The 22,830-nt window shown below is 30.6% G+C and overlaps 1 protein-coding gene across 1 annotated transcript in view; it reads left to right on the top strand.

Moving 5' to 3' along the window:
* The window catches only part of LOC148280320 (lachesin-like), a gene marked incomplete at its 5' end in the record, with an annotated part of 144,562 nt that overhangs the window by 111,552 nt on the left and 10,180 nt on the right, over nucleotides 1-22,830 (top strand). Inside the window, 2 exons of the mRNA XM_088228570.1 lie at nucleotides 14,334-14,544; nucleotides 21,256-21,479. Of these exons, the coding sequence (XP_088084696.1) occupies nucleotides 14,334-14,544; nucleotides 21,256-21,479 (435 nt within the window). The remainder of the gene's footprint in view (nucleotides 1-14,333; nucleotides 14,545-21,255; nucleotides 21,480-22,830) is intronic.

Raw genomic sequence — 22,830 nt, 5'->3', positions numbered from 1 at the left:
AACAAGGCCACAGCCGACTATTCCATCAGATCAATACACAATAGTTAAAGCAGTTTGAAATAACATACCCATTGCCTTGTGCATAAGCAAGACAAAAATATTTAACTCCAATAAAAAAAAAAAAAATTGAAAAAATGATAAATCTGTACCTTAAAACTGAAAGGCTGGAAGTCACATTTTGTGCTTAGTTGCGTTATGAATGTCATTTTGTCAATATGTTCAGATTTAAATTATGCTCAAAGCATTGAAGTCCTCTGGTAGACCACTACTGAAATAGCTTGTTCTAAAACACCGGTAGTGCAGTTATAATACTCATGCTTTTAACAAAATTCACCGGTTTGCTGGTATTAAAGCAGTGTATACTGAATAAATTTTACTTATTTTAAAAGATTAAGTTTTATTATCATAATCAACCTTATTTACCCATTATGTCATTTCTTTTGGCGTTAATTTCATTATTTTACTTTTATTTGTTTCACAAACTGTCAACTTTAAAAAACTGTTTTATTACTATTAATTTCATGTCATTTAATTTATATTTACCTGTTATTTTCATAAATTATCAACATTTTAATAAATAGTACGTTATCAAATTTTTATGCCTTAAGAAAGTTTTAAAGCTAGAACACAAAACATTGAAGTCTCAAAGTTATTTAAAAGTCTATACTTCAAATTTTTTTTTCGTAAATATTCTTATCAAGCCGATAAATCCAAATAACTACAATAACTTGTTTTTGCTTCGACAGATACATTTAAATCAGTTTAACGACTTCAAACTACTCTCTTGAACAATTTACCAAATGTGACTTCCAGCATTTCAGCTTTAAGGTACAGAAATAATCATTCAAAAATATCAAGGTAATGATAAACTCATTTGTATAGCGCCCCTGAAGAATTGTGTTAGGAGAAAAGAGCTTTATTAGCTGGCTATGGTAATTATTTTAACCATCGTCACCATCCCCCTTTCACACCTAGTGGTACATATATGGAACTCCATTGGTAAACCAGATGCAGCATAGTTTGATCATCTGTTACATGAAGATAAGGTAATTAGTATTACGCTTCAGTTAAGATTACCGTGACTAAAATATACTCGTGTAAAAGAACAATTTTAAATATTTGATAAATATTCATTGTCAATTAACATAACCCGAGACCTTTTGCATGGTAAGCAAACCTCGACCAAAAATAATAATGCAAATTTAAAATATAATATATGACTAAACTTAACAACCTTAATCACTAACACCAGCTAATATGATTACTCAATTGATTTTATTAAAAAAAAAAAAAATTCTTTAACTTCACGAACAAAACACAATCAAACTATCACGTGGTTTCTCCGTAGAGGTAGACAAAGAGGATAAAACGCCATTTCACTGTCTGCATTCAGACATAGTTTCTTCTACATTTATTCATTTCTCATGCACGCCCTACAATTATTTTGACTTTTGGCCTTTCACCAAAAACTGAAATCGACTAAAAACATAAAATTATTCACGAAAAATATTCGTTATACCAAAATCTTTAAAAAAAAAATTTTAATGAAAAATCAATTTCATATTACGGTTTCGTTTGCAAACCAGCCGAAAGATAATGTATAAAAAAGTTGTGATTTCAATAACTAAGTAGTATCAGTTGATAATATAACTATTTTTCCTATTTGAACATTGTGTAAAGTAACTTAAGAGTTTTGTTTTCTATATCACTTGATCAGGAGGCCAATAAAAATATTTACTCGGTTATTTATTTACTATTTTTTATGAATGTCTGAAAAATGTACAATATTTTCTTACTTCGATGATTTATTTGATAAAGTGCTATGTAGTTTTTTTATGATAAAATTTATGCTCAGCCATTTCGTAATAAAGCCATTATGTCTCTTCTTTATAGATTAAAAATGATGTATTGCTTTATTACGTAAAGAAATATATTGTTTAATATCTTCATGTTTTTGCTGTAACAAAGAAAATAAATCAAGATTTTCTCAAACTAAATAGGTACTGATTTCTTAAAACGAGAGAGACAAAAAATTGAGGGTGATATGATTCCAAAATAATATGAAAACAGACATTATGTTGACATTCTAACATCAAATTCAACATCGCAAAATAAAAACCAATAGTTTCCCAATAAAACGAAAATTTCTAAGCAAAATTGGCAAATGTAAATTTTTTTAAACATATTTACAAAAATACGTCAAAATTTGTTTTTTGTGTCATTTGACAAACAAAGTTTAATTAAGTGTTAAAAACCTGTGTTACAAAATTCTTTCACACGCGGTGATGTATCATCGTGTTACTTAAAGCAAAAGATGGAATATTCTTAAGTTCAGATATTTGAAAAAAATCAAAACAGAGACACACTGCTAAATAATTCTTTACATAATTCATAAAATTTGTAACATAATTTAGGCAGGTTAAAGCAAAATAAATATTTAAAAAATACAAAAACGCTGGTCAAATAACAAGCGGCACTTCTATTTACTGCCAATAACCGACTGATTGAACGAACTTTTTATTTTGTTTTTGTCTCTTTCACACAAATACCGGCCATAGAACAGAGTCTCTGTTTCGTCGTTGTAAGTTCTATTCTTGTGTTTTTTTAATACAGTAAAACAGATTTATTGGCCTCATTTTATTTTTGGCATGGTTTACCATCTTCAGATAAATACTTTTATATTAAAACACAACATATATATTCAAATTTTACTTTCTACATTGGACGTGAAAATTGTCTATTTGAAGATTACAAGAAATAAAACTTCACCGTTTAAATAAATAAGAGAGATATGTCAAGACTTGTAAAGACTCGTATTACACCACAGCCACACAAAAATAAAGATATTCATTTGTTTTAAATTTAATTATAATCATACTCAATAATAAACAAAGAAAAACTTCTAGAAAAATATAAATATCAGGTGCTTAAGAATATGTGTTCCTCAAACCTATTTAAACTTCTTTAATGATTGTCTGTAGGTACGTACAATCGTACATAAATGTTGTATTTCTTTTGGCAAAGTATTAAAGGTCTTTAGATTGTTCCAGCACTACTCTTTCTAAAAAACCTCGTAAATTGTTATTCTTCTCACATTTTCTAGTGCATTTTATCGTGTTCTCGAAGTAAAAATCTAAGATTTTTCATTTAATTAAAATGGCTTTATTTAACAAAGCAAAAAGGGGAAGATACTCGGCAATGGAGTAAATATGCGCTCGATTGGATGCTGCAACATTTCGGGGAAGCGGATTTGAATACACATCTTGATTTGACCACTTGTTCAGTCTATTCGGTTCTTAATCTGGTAAGAGTGCTCGCTGCCTCTTATAGAAGGAGAACACACAAACCACCTCGCTCTCTTCTGCCTCCCTGTTCCTTTTGTTTTGTGTGACCAGAATTACAAATAGGAGTTAAAAAATATTGCCAATAAAAAGTTTCACCGACGGCACTATATTCCGTTCGACAAGCGAACCCCCCCTTTTCTTTCTACCTCTGCGATCGTATACCACCCTGGTAATTCAGAAATTATCAAATACTTCAGTTTCGGGAATCTTCACGGAAAATCTTTTCTTTCCCTTTCGAGCCAACCGCAACCGAAGGGTTTCGTATTTTTATTCTCCGATTGTTTTGTTAAGATTTATGAAATTTATTTTCTTTTATAAGCTCTCTTCTGTTTGTTTTGTCCTTTTGTTTATTATAATTGTTTCCTTAGTGTGAAATTTATTAATACTCATAATTCTTCAAAGCTCCTCGGTGTAATTTTGTGACTTAAAAGCTTACTTCCCTACAAAAAATATTCGAATTGTAAAATGTATATATAAGAGTAAGTTTTATTATTATGTAGTTTTAAATGCCAATTTTTTTATCACGATATAATCTCTACTGAATAAAATATGAATTGAAACATTGATGCAAAAATATTAACTATCTAGATGATACAGTCGCATAAAAATCGTCAAAATATAATATGAGAAAACCTGCGTCTATTTGTCTGGACCCTAAAACTAATGTCTTGACAAAGAAACGGGTACATCAGGAAACCAAAAGACATAGAAAAGTCAGTAAGTGGTTATATACAAATATTTAATAACACTGTAAAATGTTTGAGCACTAAGCTAATGCTTTAAGTACTAACAATATTTGTTTTTAATTGATTATTTTTTTGTGTTTTGATCTTTTAATGATGGGAAATACCACTATTAGTCATAAAACATGAATTCATTACAAACGTGTAGGAAACAACAAGATATATAATTTAATGATTGATTAAAGTATTCATTACAACAAATAATAATTATCTCCGGCAACTTCGTTCGATTCCATAAAAGATAATGATTCGAGCAAACGATTTGTGTTTCAGGCTTAACGAATTGGCTTGTTCCGAAAAAAGGAAACTCTAACTTTGTTTCTGGAAATTTATGAGTGTTAATGACAACATGGTAGTGCTTTGTGCGTACAAAGACATCCTCATCACCCAGCAAGAGCTTCGAGCTTTATTTTCAGTAATCTTCATAAATTTAATTAGTTTTCCGTACACCATATATTCTTCATATTACCCAAGGAATACTAATATAAACTGTTATTTCTAATTGAGTAGAGAGTATTACAATATTTTATTAAAAATTGCGAGAATATTAAATTACAAGAATTGTCATTTTATTTTTAACTAGTCATACCTTAAATGGAAACGCATAAAAACATGAATAGATACTAGTGGCGAATGGTGATTTTATATATAGGCAAGCTATTTGTGGTTTCATTTATAGTGTTAATTTTTTTAAATATTTTTATTTTGTTAATCTTAGTTAATAATTTTTGTATAAAACTATAAAATTTAAAATGTTCCTGTATCTGTTATTTTTTCAAACTGAACGGTTTGGGTAGGTAGGAAGAAATTGCCTTAAAGCAATATGCCCGCCCTTATGTGTTTATATATTTTATATGTATATAAAGGGTTAAATAAATAAATAAGCTACAAAAAATATCAAATATTTGTATATACATAGAAGGTAATAATATAATGTAAGTAATATGTACTATAAATTGATATTTTTCTGTCGTTCTGTGTGATACTACAAATTTCATCTATGAAATCAACTCAAATAACGTCACTTCGTAATAAATTATATTATAAAGATATATTGTCCATTGAGAGATTTGCTAATGAATGTGCAAAAGTCGAACGTCATGGTCTTTGAAAGAAATTTAACTATGACTGAATGTAAGATTGTAGTAAATGGAGATAGTTTGAAACAGGTCGAAGAATTTGTATATCTGGGTAGTATGTTTACTAGAGATGGAAATATGGACAAGGATATTGAAAGGAGGGTTAGTGCCGGTAACAGAGTTAATGGTGCCTTAAAGTCTGTCGTAGCAAATAAGTGTCTATCGCAAGAGGCTAAATTAGCAGTTCATAATGGAGTTCTGGTACCAACCCTAATGTATGGAAGCGAAGCATGGAGTTGGAAAAAAAGGGACGAAAGTAGACTGAATGCTGTTGAAATGCGATTCCTCAGGCGAATGTGCGGAAAAACAATGTATGATAGGCGCCCTAATGTCGAAATTAGAGCAGAATGCAAGGCTGAGTTAAGCATTATCGACAAAATTAAGAAAGGTCTTTTGCGATGGTTCGGTCATGTGGAGCGAATGAATGATGAAAGAACGGCTAAAAAGATTTATGATGCGAATGTGTCTGGTTGTAGAAGTCAAGGGAGGCCGAGAAAGACATGGCATGATCAAGTACAACAAATTGTTGAAAGTGGTCATGTGAAAAGTCGGAATAATCGACGTGCGTGCATAAGAAGATGTATGAATGTGAAGGAAGCAAAGGAAGTGTGCCAGGACAGAGTGGTGTGGCGTTCTATCCTCTCTGCCTACCCCTCTGGGGAAATGGCGTGATGGTTAGTTAGTTAGTTAGTTAGTTTGTCCATTACTTCAATATATAACTCATTAAAAAAGAAATAAAAAAAAGCACCACGAATTCAGTCGCTATTAAATATTCAATTGAAATGTCAACTGGCCGAATTGTTCTAGAAATTAAAAGTGCTTAAAACGGCTTCGTTGAGCACAATATGTCCTGCAATATGACACATGAAAAATAATTATGGTCTTCAGTTAAAAGTACCATCTCAAAGAAAAAAAAATTCCTAAAGAAAAAATGTTTGAAATACTGTTTTCCAAATCAAGAATCTTCAAATAATTTGTGGAATCTGCTAGTTTAATCTAGGAAAAAAAAAACCTGCACTGGAATTAAAACATTCAAAATAAAATAAACTTATTTGTATGAAAAAATAAGCTGAAACAATTGGCTAGTTTCTTGGCTCACAGCGCCTGCTGGGCGCGCTTTATTAATATTTATATTTATATTAGGATAAAGATACAAACAATGGAACTGATTAAAAATACATAGTAATTATTTATTTGTTTTTCTGTAAATAAAATGAAAGTAAGGCATTATTATGGTTAGTCAAATATAATGGTAAGCTGCGCATAATCGCTTCAATACACGGTTCGCCCCTGATAGATACTCGTATTTCCCTGGAGATTGAATTTTTTTTCGGAAATGAAATATGAGAGTCCGGGCATTTTTAGAACTTAGTGTCTGTCATTGAATTTGTTAAATTAACACTTAGCATGCTGTAAAATATTCACCATTTTGCCAGTTTTAACACCGATACTTCTAAATTCTTACATTCTTGGCTTTTGTTTAGTCAAAAAGCTAAAATCAGTACGTACAGAAAATAAAAAAAATGTAAGTCTTTGTTTGAATATTATAAATCTATATAAATTACGTTTAAATTGATTTATTAATTTAATTTTTATCTACAACTATTCAAAATATTATTTAATAAAAAATAAATTAATCTAACCCTCCCAGAAAAAAATTAAAATATTTTTTCATCATATTTCAACAGACATGAAAAACATTTTAAACATTCATAATTCTGTCTATATTTGAACATCTTTATTCCTTCAATTCTTCCAACTGTTGATGTTTGTGAAGTTAAATAGCTAAACTTTTTATTGATGCGGGTGAGACTCAGCTGATGAAATTTTTTTCATTTTTACACTTCTTGGACCAGGTGGATTTATCAATTGTTGAATCCAGCTATTTTCTCCACACATTTGAGCAAACTCAAATTATTGTTGAATTATGAACTTAATTGTTGTTTGTGTTAATGTTAGTAAATATAAGTATTTAACCACTTACCGACTCTTTATGTCTACCGGTTTCGAAACGTACCCGTCTCTTCGTCAGGATACTCACTACACCAACATTACTGCACTTCACCTTTGCAAAAAGACTTTTCATTGATAAGTAGGTACTAAGGTTATTGTTTATGATTGAATTAAAAAAAGTATAAAAAAATATTACTGAACTTTGGCATGCCTGCTATAAGCTTTAGCAAACTTTTTATCGTAAATAAGGATACACGTTATTTATTTTTGCCATTATTGAGCTTTTTTATTTATTCGTAATAAGGGCTAGTTTTTCGTTTTATCTCTTTGTGTAATTAGCTAAGAGATCGCGTCATGCTCAAATCAAAATAGTGCAAAAATCACTACTGAAAAGAAAAATGCACGATTGTGTAGTAAAAGCGTGCGAAAAGTGTCCGGGTAAAAGATAAAAGACTTTTCATTGCTTAGTAGTTACCTAGATACTTGTGTATGATTGAATTCCAAAACTAAAAATTATTTATATTCAAACATTGAATTTGAATAGGTACTTATTTATGGTTGAATTTCAAAACATAAAATAATATATTTTTTTCAAACAAAAAAATATTTTTGCAAATGTCAAACTCTGCGCGACTTACCGACAGTGGTGTATTTTGTGTTAGAATCCGTTTTTCAAAATGTATCAAATATCGGTTAAAATTTACTAAGCAATACTCAAAATCCATTAAAAATCAGTTTCTATGTAGAAATTAGAAAGTTGTAAGGAAATTATTCGATATCTCTTTGATCCGTGCCTCATATCTGAGGATAGTGATTACACCTGACTCCAGGCATGGCTCGTCTGTGGATGGTCTCCCTCCATCTGGAACGGTCTTGTGCTCTTCTATAGGCATTCGTCAGTGATGATTTTGATAATTCAGTGACTGTGCCGCTCCATCTTGTCAGTTGACGTACACGCGATCTTGTTCTTTCAACACTTCCCAAAGAAATAGTTTTCTCCAAACTATCAGAGTTCCCCCTGGAAATATGCCCAAAGAACTGCAGGATTCTTTTCTTGCACATAGATGTTAGTCTTTTTCCTATGTCCAGTTCCTGGAGAATAGATGCATACGTACGTCTGGCCGTTTACGGAATCGGCAGCATTCGCCACCAACACCACATTTCGAAAGCTTTGATTTTTTTTTCTTCAAATTTCCTCAGTGTCCAATACTCACCGTACATGAACATTGAGAAAACCAAGGCCTTTACCAGTCTCTGTTCTCTTATACTGCGATTTTTTCAAATCTTCACCAGCCGACTTATAGCACTTTTGGAAAAACATATACGTCACCGTATTTCACCTTCACACCCACCACCATCGTTGATGAGAGAACCTAGATAAATGCAATTGTTGACTCTTTCTAAGTTGTGCAGTAAGGATAATGGCGCTACTTGATTAGCTCGATCAATGATCACAAACTTGGTTTTGCTCATATCAATTGAGAGTCCCAGATCTGAACTAGCAGCATCTTTTCAGTATCATAATTTGAATCAAAATTATACAGAATCATCTGGACTGGGTTTTAGAGTGCGAAAATTGAGCGCAAGATGAGTGAATAAAAGTAATTTCAAGTTACAAAACTACAATTTGCATTTTTGGTAGTAATGGCGTCAGGTTTATTTGTCATTGAATGGACAAAGATTTATTGCTTGAGTTCACCACGGCTAAAATTTAACACCCGGTAAGTGTCGTGGTGTGAACTAGCATAATTTTGGATGTCTGATACTCATTAAGGGTAGTATAAATGCCAACAAATATGAAAATGTGGTCTGCAAACCAAAAGTGCTGCCCACTATCAGTGATTTGTTCAAAGGGGATCCTGAGCTGTGCGCAATGTCACACCGTATGAAGAAACCGTAAGTGGGTCAGTGATTCGTATTACTGTCTTGCCGAAGCCTAACAATAGTTCTGGTTTCAATCCAATAGAAAATTTGACGTTCATATTAATGCTTCTGTTGTGGTTTAAAATGCAGATATTTACGTTAGGAGAATGATAAATATTTTATAAATTTATATTTAAATGAAAAAAATGTATTGAAAATTTATAAATAAGTCATTTTTATCATAACACATCATGTTCTACTAAAGAGGAGCGTAATTTTTTTCTTTGTTATTATTATTATTTTTAAAGCCAACTTGATAAATTGTCACACATGGAGATCACTTCTACCATCCAATAACAAATGATACGCCATGCATAGACATCCACATATTATATATATTTAATCCTTGGTATTCAGTTGGCAGGTTAGGTTAACACCAGTAAATCCTAGATGATCCTTTTATTTGTATTCACGAGCGCTATAAGCAGTAATTTTGTTCCCTTTTGGGATGAAATATTATATTGATCGTAAAAATACCCTTTTATGACGGGCCCGGAGATGTCGTCTAATGTTCTGGGGTAAAAATCCATTCTGATGAGACTACGGGAGATTTGAGGTCTTCATTTGTATTTGGATCCTTGACAATATTTACATCATTTTAGTAATGTAACAAAGATCATTGTGGTTTTTATATGTTTGACGAGAGTCATATCTTATAAGGCCTTTCATAAGGTGCAAGACCGTAACTTGTAAACTTGCGGTGTTATTTTATTTTTTTTATTTTATTATTGGTAATTCATTTTGCAAATAAATTCAAAGTTTATCAAATACAGTATTTATAATGATCATCACTATCGTCACATCCCTTACAGAAAGTACAAAAATAAGAAAACAGTTATTGTTCGACCAAATATATTTTTAAAAAAAGAGTTTCATGACTGTATTTTCCTTGGAGGGAGGGATTTGAATGAGAAACTCATTGATTGCTGGTCAAATATTTGTGGTGGTTTATTAGAATTTTATTTTTTCATGTACTGAAAATGTTTTTTTTTTGCATGTTTCTTTCATATGTTGATATGCCATGTATTTCTTAATGATGTTTTTGTTTGGTTCTATATGACATCGATTGTTAAGGTGTTATACATATTTAAGTCATATTTGTTTATATTTTAAAATTAAAGAAATATGTTTTTTTTTTAAATATTTTTTTACGATACTTTTTTATCTTCTTATTTTCTTTCAGTTGATTTGTTAAGCAACTTAATTACCTTATTTTATAATTTTCTTCACCATGTTATAGTATGATGTGGGTATGTTTGTATGTGCGTGTGAGTGACTGTGTGAGGGTGTGTATGTGTGTGTATAATTATACATGCGTGCGCACGCATGCACATTTTTCATGCATAAATATTTATGAACTTATTTTAAAAAAATGTTTTACATACCTTCATATTTATTTTCTGAAATGAGTGTGTATTTTGTACCTAAATTATTATTTTAATTTCACAGCAAGCACAATAGGTTGCCAATTTTTCGGTGTAGTATTTCGATTCTTTTGTTTGTTTCGGTAATTTTGATTTTTCATGTATTTCTTTTTTGTAAAAAAAAATGTAACTTTTTTTTATAATATAAAAAAAATATAAATATTCGTTCCAACTCAGGACTTTGGTTCTATGAAGTTGAGATTTGTGTCTCAATTAAATGTAACATAAATATATTGTGAATATAATAAAATAAATAAATAAATTGTCTGTGCCCTGGTAGATTAATAATACAGTTATGTTTATTTTTTCATGTACTGAAAATGTTTTTTTTTTGCATGTTTCTTTCATATGTTGATATGCCATGTATTTCTTGATGATGTTTTTGTTTGGTTCTATATGACATCGATTGTTTAGGTGTTATACATATTTAAGTCATATTTGTTTATATTTTAAAATTAAAGAAATATGTTTTTTTTTTAAATATTTTTTTACGATACTTTTTTATCTTCTTATTTTCTTTCAGTTGATTTGTTAAGCAACTTAATTACCTTATTTTATAATTTTCTTCACCATGTTATAGTATGATGTGGGTATGTTTGTATGTGCGTGTGAGTGACTGTGTGAGGGTGTGTATGTGTGTGTATAATTATACATGCGTGCGCACGCATGCACATTTTTCATGCATAAATATTTATGAACTTATTTTAAAAAAATGTTTTACATACCTTCATATTTATTTTCTGAAATGAGTGTGTATTTTGTACCTAAATTATTATTTTAATTTCACAGCAAGCACAATAGGTTGCCAATTTTTCGGTGTAGTATTTCGATTCTTTTGTTTGTTTCGGTAATTTTGATTTTTCATGTATTTCTTTTTTGTAAAAAAAAATGTAACTTTTTTTTATAATATAAAAAAAATATAAATATTCGTTCCAACTCAGGACTTTGGTTCTATGAAGTTGAGATTTGTGTCTCAATTAAATGTAACATAAATATATTGTGAATATAATAAAATAAATAAATAAATTGTCTGTGCCCTGGTAGATTAATAATACAGTTATGTTTGTATGTAATAGAACCAGAATCCTGCACGAGTGTTTTCGACTAAATTGCTACTGTACTAAACATCATAAAGAACTAAATCGGGTTTAGATAGTTTTGACTAGTAGTAAAGCGGTTGGCGAGTTCACCCGCCGTTATTGAATTCTGAGGCTATTTCTGATAATGTGGATTAGGAGTTTATACACCGTTATGTTTCGCCGCACCAAAAGTGTTAGACTGATCAGTCTAATCACCTTATATGATATTTATGTAACAAATTATCAAAATAATAGACACGGTAATCGGTCCACCATTAAGTACACCGAATGCAGTCTTATGCTCCTGTAACTGACCATAGTCACGTGCAGTCTAGCTATGTTTGTACGAGATTTTACCAGAAAACAAAGTATGTTAAACCCAAAACCCGTACGTTTTTTGCTCAGAGACACCTCTACTTTATCGATCTGAGAGTGGTCAATATTGTAGGGAAGCGTTCAAAGCTTTCAAGGACCAAACCTATTTTCAAGAGAGAGGTTAAGAACCGGATTTTCCTTAACGGAAGGGATTTAAGTAGGAAACTCTTTGATGATTTAAAAAATATTTGAGTATTTATTTTAATGTGGATCTGGACTTTTTTGGTTTAAGTTTACAACGATTTAAACGAGCACTAAATAAATAGTCCAGATCTTGTCTCGATGTCCCTTATGTTTGTCAATGCTTCTTTCTTTTTTCTTTAAATGTTTTTAACTACTCTTTTATTGTAATATTTAAACCTTATAAATTGTATACATGGACAATGTCCGTTAATAAATAAATTAATAAATAAATAAATAAATAATGTGGGTAAATCAAGTCTTCGTTATTTTCATATTGACGAGCCATGTGAATTCTTTATACGCTTTTTTTGATTTTTAAAAAAATATTTTATTTTATTTCATTGGAAAGCCAACAGACATTTATACATTTATAAGATATAATTATACTATAAATACATACCATAAAGTCTAGTTAGAGGTTTCCATATAATATTGTTATTGTAAATGTTGTCACATAAAAATTAAACAATACATAAAATAACTAATCATACAAAACTTATAATATTACTAAAAATGTAAATGTAATACATATTATTAAAAATATATTGACTTTTGAATATTGGTCACACAGTTGCACATTATAATATAAAATACAAATATAGCTGACCATCAGTGTACATTTAGTATGTGCTTACATACAGAACTGCACATAACCTGCATAATATAGGCTGCGGATTCAAGGCGCAACATCATAACTTGAATTATTTTTGGAAATTTTATTTTTAAGGAAGTTTAAGATATGTTATTAATATCAATACGATTTAATTTCTGATTACATATAATTCAGGTTCTATTTATAAATTAATTTTGAAAAGATTTAGTGGAACATTTAGAAATTTTAAATAGAAATTGGTTTCTGGTCTGCATTACTGGAACTCTAAAATTAATAAGTGATAGAATCTTAGGGCAATCTATCGTGTTATTTAAAGTTTTATGCAAAAAATAGGCGTCAGCCATGTTCCTGCGAGTTTGGAGAGTTTGGAGTTTAGGTAAGTTTGTAGATTCATCTGGACCTGTATTTTGAGTCAACAGTCTAAAATTGCAATACGATATAATATTTGTTTTTCTGTGTTGTTTTAGTTAATTTTTCGTCTCAACTCAACACAGAGCTTTAAGTCGATGAAGTTAGAACTTATGTCTCAATTAAATATAAAATTAAGTATTTATGTTTTTTGTTGATATTTCTTGATAAAACTCCATAGTTAATAATAATGATAAAATTATAAATCAACTTATCAATAAAACTTCTTGATTTAGTTTTACTTTTTTATTATTTTGACCAACGAGCGCTTTCGCCTAAGTAGGCATCTTCAAGACTGGTGAATTGTTTACAACATTTACAGTTTTTATACTATTGTCAACATATTTTGGAGATAAGATCAATTAAGTATTTAAATAGGGAACTGAAACATAAATATAATATAAACTAGTTTGCTAAACAGTTCATTTTTGGAGTTTTTGAACCTAAATTGGGATTAAGCTTTTATTATTTAAAGGTGGGAAAAGAACACATGGCGAAATACAACAGAGTAGGAAATACACATTTTAACCGATAAAGTAAGCACTATACTTGATTTTTGACAGGGAAGTTTACATACCTATAGATGAATGACGAAATATTTTAAGATACATAGATAATACATTGTTAATGGAATGAAGTTATTGATTTTTATAGTTAATTATATTATTTAAGTAGTAAATAATTCAATCAAAAGGAACGTAGTTATATATTAAATTAATGGTTTAAGTAAGAGAGAAGATTCATTGATAAGTTTATTTATAATTTTACCATAATTATTAAAATGAAGTAGTTTGAAATAAAACAAATGCTTAAATTTCTCCATTGTGACTTAAATAATGGTCGATTACTGTTATTCATTAATATCGAATTGGGATAATCTTAAACAGCGACACAAACTCTGTGAATCATTAATATAGGGATGTGTATGAATGAAATTAATTTTGAAATAAAAACACTTAGTTTATAATCCTTAATAAAGTCATAATATTGAAAGGAAAATAGGAGATAGTTTGACGAGTTCTGTAGTTGAAAAAATGTTGTAATCTGACATTTTTCTGTTAACTTAAATGTGATTTAATTCAAAAATTTGAACGGCCTTTGCGCCCCACGTAAATAGTGTTAATATATATAAATATATTTTTTTTACAGGTTTCGTGGATACGAACGAAAGATCTTCAAATCCTCACGAGTGGTAAGCTGGTTTTTACCGCAGACGCCAGATTCGATATTCTTCACGATCCCGATGCGGAGTCATGGACCCTCAGGATCAAGAAGGTCAGAATAAGTGATGTGGGGAAGTACGAGTGCCAAGTCAACACTGACCCAAAAATGAATAGATTCTTCAGTCTCAACGTTTCAGGTGAATAAAAAAAAAGAATTATTTAATTTAACTTCTGATTTACTTCCTTGCTCAATCAGCCACCTGGTGGAACACTGCTAGAAATCAAGTTTGTGGCAATATTGGAGCACGTTGCTAAAGTGACATACGTTTTTAAAAAATATAATTCAATACTTTTATATCTGTGTCCAGAAGGATGAAAAATACTATTCTGTTTGTCATACTCTTTTTTAATATTAAATCTTGCCTTGCGGCTAATAGTCTCAGGTAGAACTTGTTCTTTTTGATCTCAAGGTTCCTTGAAGGATAACATGGGTCCTTAGTTACTTTCCATTAGGTGTTATTGCAAAATTCTAACAAATTACTGAATTTCTTGCTTGGTTGTGAACAACGGTGGGAAAAGACAGAATAAAGTGGTTCATTTCAAGTTTATTTATTACAAATCAGTAAAATATAGTTTTACAGACAACGGACATATATGTTTCTCAAGATGTTCAACAATTATTTATGAGGAACTTAATTATAGTAAACAGGATTAATAATAATTGGAGCAGAGATCTCTCCTAGTAAGAATTAAAATTGAAAATAGCCCATTATTAAAAGGATTCGAAATTAACCTACAATGTGATTACTTCTAAGTGTCCTAGAACCGAAAATAATTTGGGCAGCGGTTCCCCGTAATGAGGATAAAGATTTGAATAATCCTGTGTATCCATTAGTTCACTGTAGTATTATATTAGGAGTCACTAATTTTCGAAGTATATTTCCACCAACCTTTATGAAGAGACGCACGCGAGGTACTCACATAATCCTCTGAGAGATTCGAACCATTCTATATTATTTTACTTGAGAAGGAAGTACTAGGAACACCAGCGATTACGAAGGATCCTAGAAATGGCGTCCTGTGTCGATTTGCCATTGAGGAGAAGAACTGCTGAGTCACGCCTCTGCAGGATGAATCAAGGAAAATGTCGACAATTCAGGTTCAAGGGCGAGATTCCGGGGTAACCTGACTCTCCATACTACAAAAAAATGTATTTCTTTACAAACGGCTCGAGAAAGTAAGTTAAAAAAAAAAACAACAGTTCCGTGCTGTATACTGTACTTACTAAATGGAGATTTGTTAGTTGTTACGTGGTGTATAAGGCTAAACAGCCGTCATAATGGATTCTAGCTTAAAATGATCATACGTATCCGATCTGTGGACAATAATGAAAAATTACAAATTTGTATAAGCGAAACAAGTTGATTTATATATTCGAAAGTTGTTGAAGACTTACCGGAAGCTGGTTTAATTAGAATACAAGTTTTTTTTGGGCACAGCTCAACATGGTGCATAGGGAATTATACCAAAACTCCCATAGCTATTTGCGAGGGAAAACTGGCCTAGCGCGGCGTGGACACTGCTCGCGAAGCAGATTGCAACTGGCTGGCTCGCCAGCCGAGTGCTACGGCCCTACGTTCAAAAAAACTAGTGTGGTGGGAGGTATCACGTGACCGCCGCTGTTGACCGCTGTCGGGTAAAGCGTTTATTTACGCGATTGATTTGTTTTCTATATTCAATTTTACTTTTAAGCTATAACGGTTCTGATTATCTTATAGGTATAATTATTTTTGTCGCGGGACGCGACATGTTTGTGAAAGGGAACCAGAATCCTGGTTCAGGACTCTGGGTACTTCTGAGTAAATTTTATGAAAACAAAATTGATTGGAAATATGTGCCTCGTAATGTCATGTTTGCACACCGTGGTCGAGGTCCCGAGTTCAGTTTTTGGCAGGAAGAATGTGAAATTTTTGTGTTCAAATTGACTAAATATATGATTTTCCCTTGATAACCCTATCTTTTCTGTAATATTATTGATCTTTATACGCTGCTCTATGCAAACTGACGATGACGATGATTTTTCTCAAAAAAATTCATCCAAGCATATTTGTCATTTTTGTTGATAAATTTTGGGGCGTTAAAGGTTATTTTTCAAGAAAACACAATTCATTGTGTTTAATATAGAAAATCGCTTCAGTATTGTTTATTTATTTATTTTGTTAAGTAAACAAACAGTATGTACACATATATTGCCAATTTCTTTGTATGTAAGTGTAAGAAACTCATGCACACACCAAAAAAATTGTTAACACTTAATACAATAATTTAAATTTTGTTCGCTATAATAAATGTAAAAGAAAAGAAATAAAAATATAATTTTGTAGTAATAATAATAAAGTTAAATGTCTGCTTCTCTCAAAATTTCTATAATTTTCGACCTAAATTTACATACATTGTAACAAAAAATATCAGCCTCGGTAAATATATTGTTATATTGGTCGCATATTCAAGGTATTGTAGATTGTTTAAAATAGTTTGTTTACGCGTTTTCAGTGTAAAACAAAAGATTTTGTCTTGTCGGTCTAGATGACACACGGAATGGAAGTCTTTCTAGTAGGATAGGAGAATCAATTTTATTATTTACTAATTTGAATAAAAATAACTGGTCCAACATTATTCTTACTATTATTGTGATTCCTACAGCTGTTTTTTTTATGTAAAGTCAGAAGGACTATATCAAAACCTTGAGATGCTGAAACAGAGAAAACACTGAAACTAAAAATGCCATGAAACTGAAAATATCTCGAAACCTACCTATCATTTCACAACCGCAAATATTTGGAACGTGAGTGTTCAGGAAACGGAAAATCTTTCTTTGTACGAAAAACTTTCAGTTCTTTACATAGTAAGCGTTTCGCTAGCACACGCAAAATAGTTTCATTGTGTCTATATTAGATAAATACTGAAGCTAAAATTATCTGTTTGTTCAAAAAGTTTTCTCAAAACTATTAATAGTTTTTATAGAAGTTAAATTAGTTAGTATGCAGATTGAGTTAATTACGAAACGTTAATTTTGAAAATCCTCATCATTTGATTTTGAGGGAGCATACTTCTACATCTTCCCCCAAGCTGCCATGTAGCTCTAACAAACTCTGTATCAGCCAAGCCATTTAGCCGAATTGTCTTCGCTCTTTATTTTTGACATCTGATTTTATTCAAAATAAAGGGCAGAAAGAGTTTCTTTATCCTAGTCTCTAAAAATGCCTAATTCACATTTTTTGTTTTCTTTGTTTTAACATATTTTATTCAAAACAATCCAAATGTTTCGATATTTTTTAATACAGAATATTTTATTGTTAAAAATAAAACATTCCAATTTCCCATCAGTTTAACAAGTCAAAAAAATAAATGAGTGTATACAAAGTTATTAAAAATTACACATAATAATGTTCAAAACAAATTAATATGAAATTTCAATTACTACTACTACTACTACCATCACGCCATTTCCCCGTAGGAGTAGGCAGAGAGAATGGACCGCCACACACGTCTATCCTGGCATACAATCCTAGCCTCTTTCACATTCATACATCTTGTCATACAAGCCCTTCGGTTCTGTCTGCTTTTGACATGACCAGACTTAAGATTTTGGTTTATCTGATCATGCCACGTCTTCCTTGGTCGTCCTCGTCTAACGTTGCCGTTCATTTTTGCCATATATACTTGTTTTACTATTCTCTCGTCGTCCATTCGTTCTACGTGACCAAACCATCTCAGAGACCCTTTCTTAATCTTATCAATTATACTTGTCTCAGATTTACACTCTCGCCTGATTTCATCATTCGTAACCCTGTCATACATTGATTTCCCACACATTCGTCTAAGAGATCGCATTCGGCTTTCATCCTTCCTCTGCTAGTTCCAAGTTTCACTTCCATACATAAGTGTTGGGACTAAAACTTCGTTGTCCACTGCCTTGTATGTAATAATGAAAGCACCCACTCCGTTCTCAAAACTGTTCAAAAAGACTTGTATATTTCTTCAATAGAGAAATAGAATTTTTTTTATAAAAAAAATAAAGTAAAAAAGAACTGTGAAATACTGTCCAGTAAAAAAAAAATTTTGCTAATTGTGAGTAGCATAAAAAAATTTTTTTTTGAATTCCTGCAAAAACGGCCATTCCATTGGCCACGACCCTAATACATCACGATTCATGTTTATTTGCTCCTGTTCATTCAAATTTGTTAAGAACATTGTCACAAATCTTGACGTCACAACTACCAAGTCCAAACCTGTTGCGTTTTTCTGGCAACGTATTTTTATCGAATTTCTTTTTTACATTTATATATGAAAGCATTTCTCCACAATATCCATATTGATTTCAAAAGCACAACTGATTATTTTGAATTTACTGCATATATTATTATTTATATTAAATTTTTTTTAAACTCATTAAGCGGAAATTTCTTTTTTATCTTCCATCAAACCGTGAAAATAACAAAACATAGAAACTTTAAAAGCTTTCATTGTACCCTTCATTGCAGTATTGTCTCTTTGTGATCAATCAAATTCATATGGTCAGTACAATTACCTTTTTTTAATTTCCCAGTATGACAGTGAAGGAATACAGTGTTAGTTTCAAATCGAAACCACGGCCGCATGCTCCAGATCCCGCTTCGGAAAGGAAGAAGAAAGTATTAATACAAACAAAACAAACGACACAAATTCTAAATACATATGGAAAACATTTTTTTAATTTGCCACATCCACATACCCAAAAAACCTTTTCAAAGAACGTGGGTCTTCCTATCGGTTTCATTTATACAAAAAAACAATGTTTTTCGTATATGGCCGAGTTGTTGTATTTCAATTTTTCAACTTTATTAATCGCGATTTTAATTTACTTTAATTCTACTACTTTTACTTACCCTTTCAATGTGAATTTGAGGAAATACGAGTAGGTATATGGAGGACCTTTGCCAGATATTTTTTTTTTTTTATGACTATATATCAAACCCAAGTGGTAGCAAAAACTATATTGACTTGTATCAAATTTGGTGAAAAAAGTCTGCATTTATTGTAAAATATTTACAAATTAAATAACATCAATTCATATTAAAAACCTTATTTAAAACATTACATAACTCCGACGCCCTTCATACAAGTCACCATAAGATATATTTTATATCATGTATCAATTTCGTCAGGTCGCACAAATAATATTAGTAGTTACTACGTTTGACAATTTCAACACCGAGGGTTAGAAAGGCTAACCATTTCTCTTAATGGGAAAGAAAACCACAAAGTATTTGATTTAATTTACAGTTTTGTTTGTAGGAACGTCTGTTTTATAAGAACGCTTTTTAATGGTGCTTAGATCTAAGATAGCTTTTGGATTGCGTACGCCATTAAAGCTTTAAACCCTTGCAATGTCTGAAGGGTTTAATGCATTGCAAGAAGGCACTTAACCGACGTCAAATTAAACCCTTAGTCTTTAGAAACCCGAATTAAATCTGGCAAATGTAAAACAAATATTTTATATAAGAGAATGAATTGAAAGTTTCCCTTTTTTGTTTTTTTGTATTGTTTAGAAATTAATGCTATTTTTATTTGAACATACATTCGGTGCTCAATGAATCAAATGTTTCATTGAGAGTTGAACTGTCAAATGTGAATGACATTAAACGTAAGATTATGTTTTGCAACCTAGCGGACAAAAATAGACGCCATAGAGAAGGTTGCCAGAAATAAAAATAAAAAACCGACATTATTCTTTTATTTATTGAGGGAAAAATAAAATCACAAAGTAAGTGTTCGTTTGAGTGTACATACGGTTCAAAGAGTAAAGCTGATAAATTTCTCACACAGTAATGAAAAATAATGAATGTTAAACATAAAGCCAACTGAAAATGTTTTGAGGCTTTGATGCAAAAAACTTAATTTGGTTTTTAAACTAAAGTTTAAGTTTTTTTAAAGTTATCAACTCGTCATTTATATTAGAAATATAATGTTTTGACTAAATCACTTTGAACTATTTTAACAAATAAAACATATAATCGAAGATCAAAATGTGTTTAAACAGTAGGTACAAAAATAGTAAAAATGTATTCAGAACATTTATTCAATAATATGTTTAACCTCTATAGACATAAACAAGTGTGTTTTTGTAATATTTATATGCACGACGCGCATTGTATTTTATTTTACAATAAAATTTACATATTTATTAAGTAAAAATGAACACTTCCAACTTAAAGAATGAAAGTAAAAATATATTTTGTGTAAATAATGTGTTGTAGTTGTGTTGTAAAAATAAATTTTCAACTATTTTTAAATAAATAAAAAAAATATTAAAAAAAGAAAAACAAAAAAATTTATACATAAAATGGGTTTAGAAGTAAAAACAATAAATAACTCTTTTAAAACTAAAAATAAAAGGTTAAAATAATGTTATTATATGTGATTTCATAAACATAAATTCGTTATTAAATAACTCAAATTTAAGAAATGGAAAAAATAAAAACGTTAAAATATGTAAGGATTGGTAAATTTCACATAGCAGTAAATTTGAAGAAATAATTTAATGACAAATCATTAATGTGAATGTATGGACTTATTTCGGGATATAAACTTTGTGGCCCTATGGTAATGTTGTTGACTCACGGATCAAAATTCCAAAGCTCAAATCTCCTGATACCACAAATTGGTTCTCATTTTTTTAGCACAAGAAGAAGTCTAAAAATAAAAATATTTTGATAATAAATAATAAACATAATATTTATTTTCTCACCATAAAAAAACAATAGTCTACAAAAAGCATTTTTGGATCTTGAAGTACCCTTCTAACCATATTTTTTTGCGTTTTTGTACTGAAAAATTAAAAATAAAACTTTTGATATTCATTTCAGAGGTACTGCTGAAAGATTCCCCGCTTCCGTCCAGTACATCAACCTCCGTGAAAGCCTCTATTTCCGGTCCCAAGCAGCAGTACGTGAGGATAGGGTCCACGGTGACCTTCGAGTGTAGGCTGTATTTCGGGGGAGATCCTTATTGGGAAAGACCTCAGAGAGTTATGGTGCGAAGTGTTCCTAATGTCCAATGGCTCCATAAAGGACTAGCAATAAGCTTTCAGGTAAACACCTTAAAACCCTGTTTAAAACACCATTTCAAGTTTCAGGCTATATGTAATGCATATTCATTGTTTTTATTAAATATGCCAGTTACAATATAAAAAACATAATGCATTGTTAGGAAAAAAAAAATACAACATTCAACCTTTAAAACGTTTCCATTAATATAGAGGTGACATAAAATTTAAATTACATATTATATTTTATCGATAGAAGCACAAGTATTTTAATTTAAAAAAAATCTACAATAAAAATAGCCCTAAAGATTCTTCGAAAGCAATAAAATCGGTGAATGATTATTCCAAATAGAGGACTTTTATTTCTATTAATCGGGTTGTGGTCCCGTGGCTAGTATCTTGTACTCACGGATCAAAGATCGGAGGTTCGAATCCCACTTTACGTCAACATGATTCCCATTTTTTAATAGTTATTTGTTTATCAATAACTCGTTGAAAACTGCCCTCAAAATGAAATATTTGGGTAAATTGTAAAAACGCAAATACTTATTTTCCAAATTAAAAAAATATAAATATAAATTACAAATAATAACAAACATAAATGTTCTTATTTAAGTACAAAAAAAAATCGGAAATAAATTATAGCGCAATATTATATATACTCAATTAAAAAATTCTCAAGGAAAAATATTTTTGAAGAAACAATTTAAAAATAGTATTTTTATCAGTAATTGAAGATTCTAAGATAAAAAACAAAATGTTTATTTCAAAATAGTTTTTATTCAATTCCGGACATAAAATATTCATCTGCAGTGGCTCAAACCACACGTTATATAATTCATGCTGACACTCAAAGGACAATAAAGGAAAACAATAAAAAAAGATCCACAAAACAGTAAAAGGACATTATCCTGAAAAAGAACAATGTATAACGTCACATTGCCGGCATATGAAAATCAGGTTCGGTGATTTAGTCCTTGTTCACAAAGGTCCTTTATACCTTATTTGCTGTCGTGTTATAAAGGATTTTACAGGAAGAGACGGGGCAAGATGGGTTCACCGCGATAAAAACATACCAGGAGAACATGTCTCGGCAAAGGTGTATCGCGTCACTTATAATGTAACCTCAAAGCCTCGGGCGACTTAATGTACTTGGAAGATAGATGCCAGTTCGTCCAAGTCAAATGTTTCATTTCATACGAAGATATCACACTGATCACCAGGACAATAGGATCACATACAAACATAACCATTATTAGTTTGTGGTATTAATTTTATCTGGTTATATCTAGCCAATGACAGTTCATCAGCCCTTGAAAATGCAAATACCTTGATTTACAATTCCCTTCTCAAATATGTTCTCTATCTCTCTTAAAATATCCCTACATCAACTTCA

This window comes from Micrasema longulum, unplaced genomic scaffold, assembly GCF_059751315.1.
Source record: "Micrasema longulum isolate JH-2025_06_02 unplaced genomic scaffold, ASM5975131v1 h1tg000595l, whole genome shotgun sequence".
Taxonomy (NCBI): Eukaryota; Metazoa; Arthropoda; class Insecta; order Trichoptera; family Brachycentridae; genus Micrasema; species Micrasema longulum.
The sequence above is the reverse complement of the archived record's forward strand: the minus strand, read 5'-3'. Positions and strand labels throughout refer to the sequence as shown.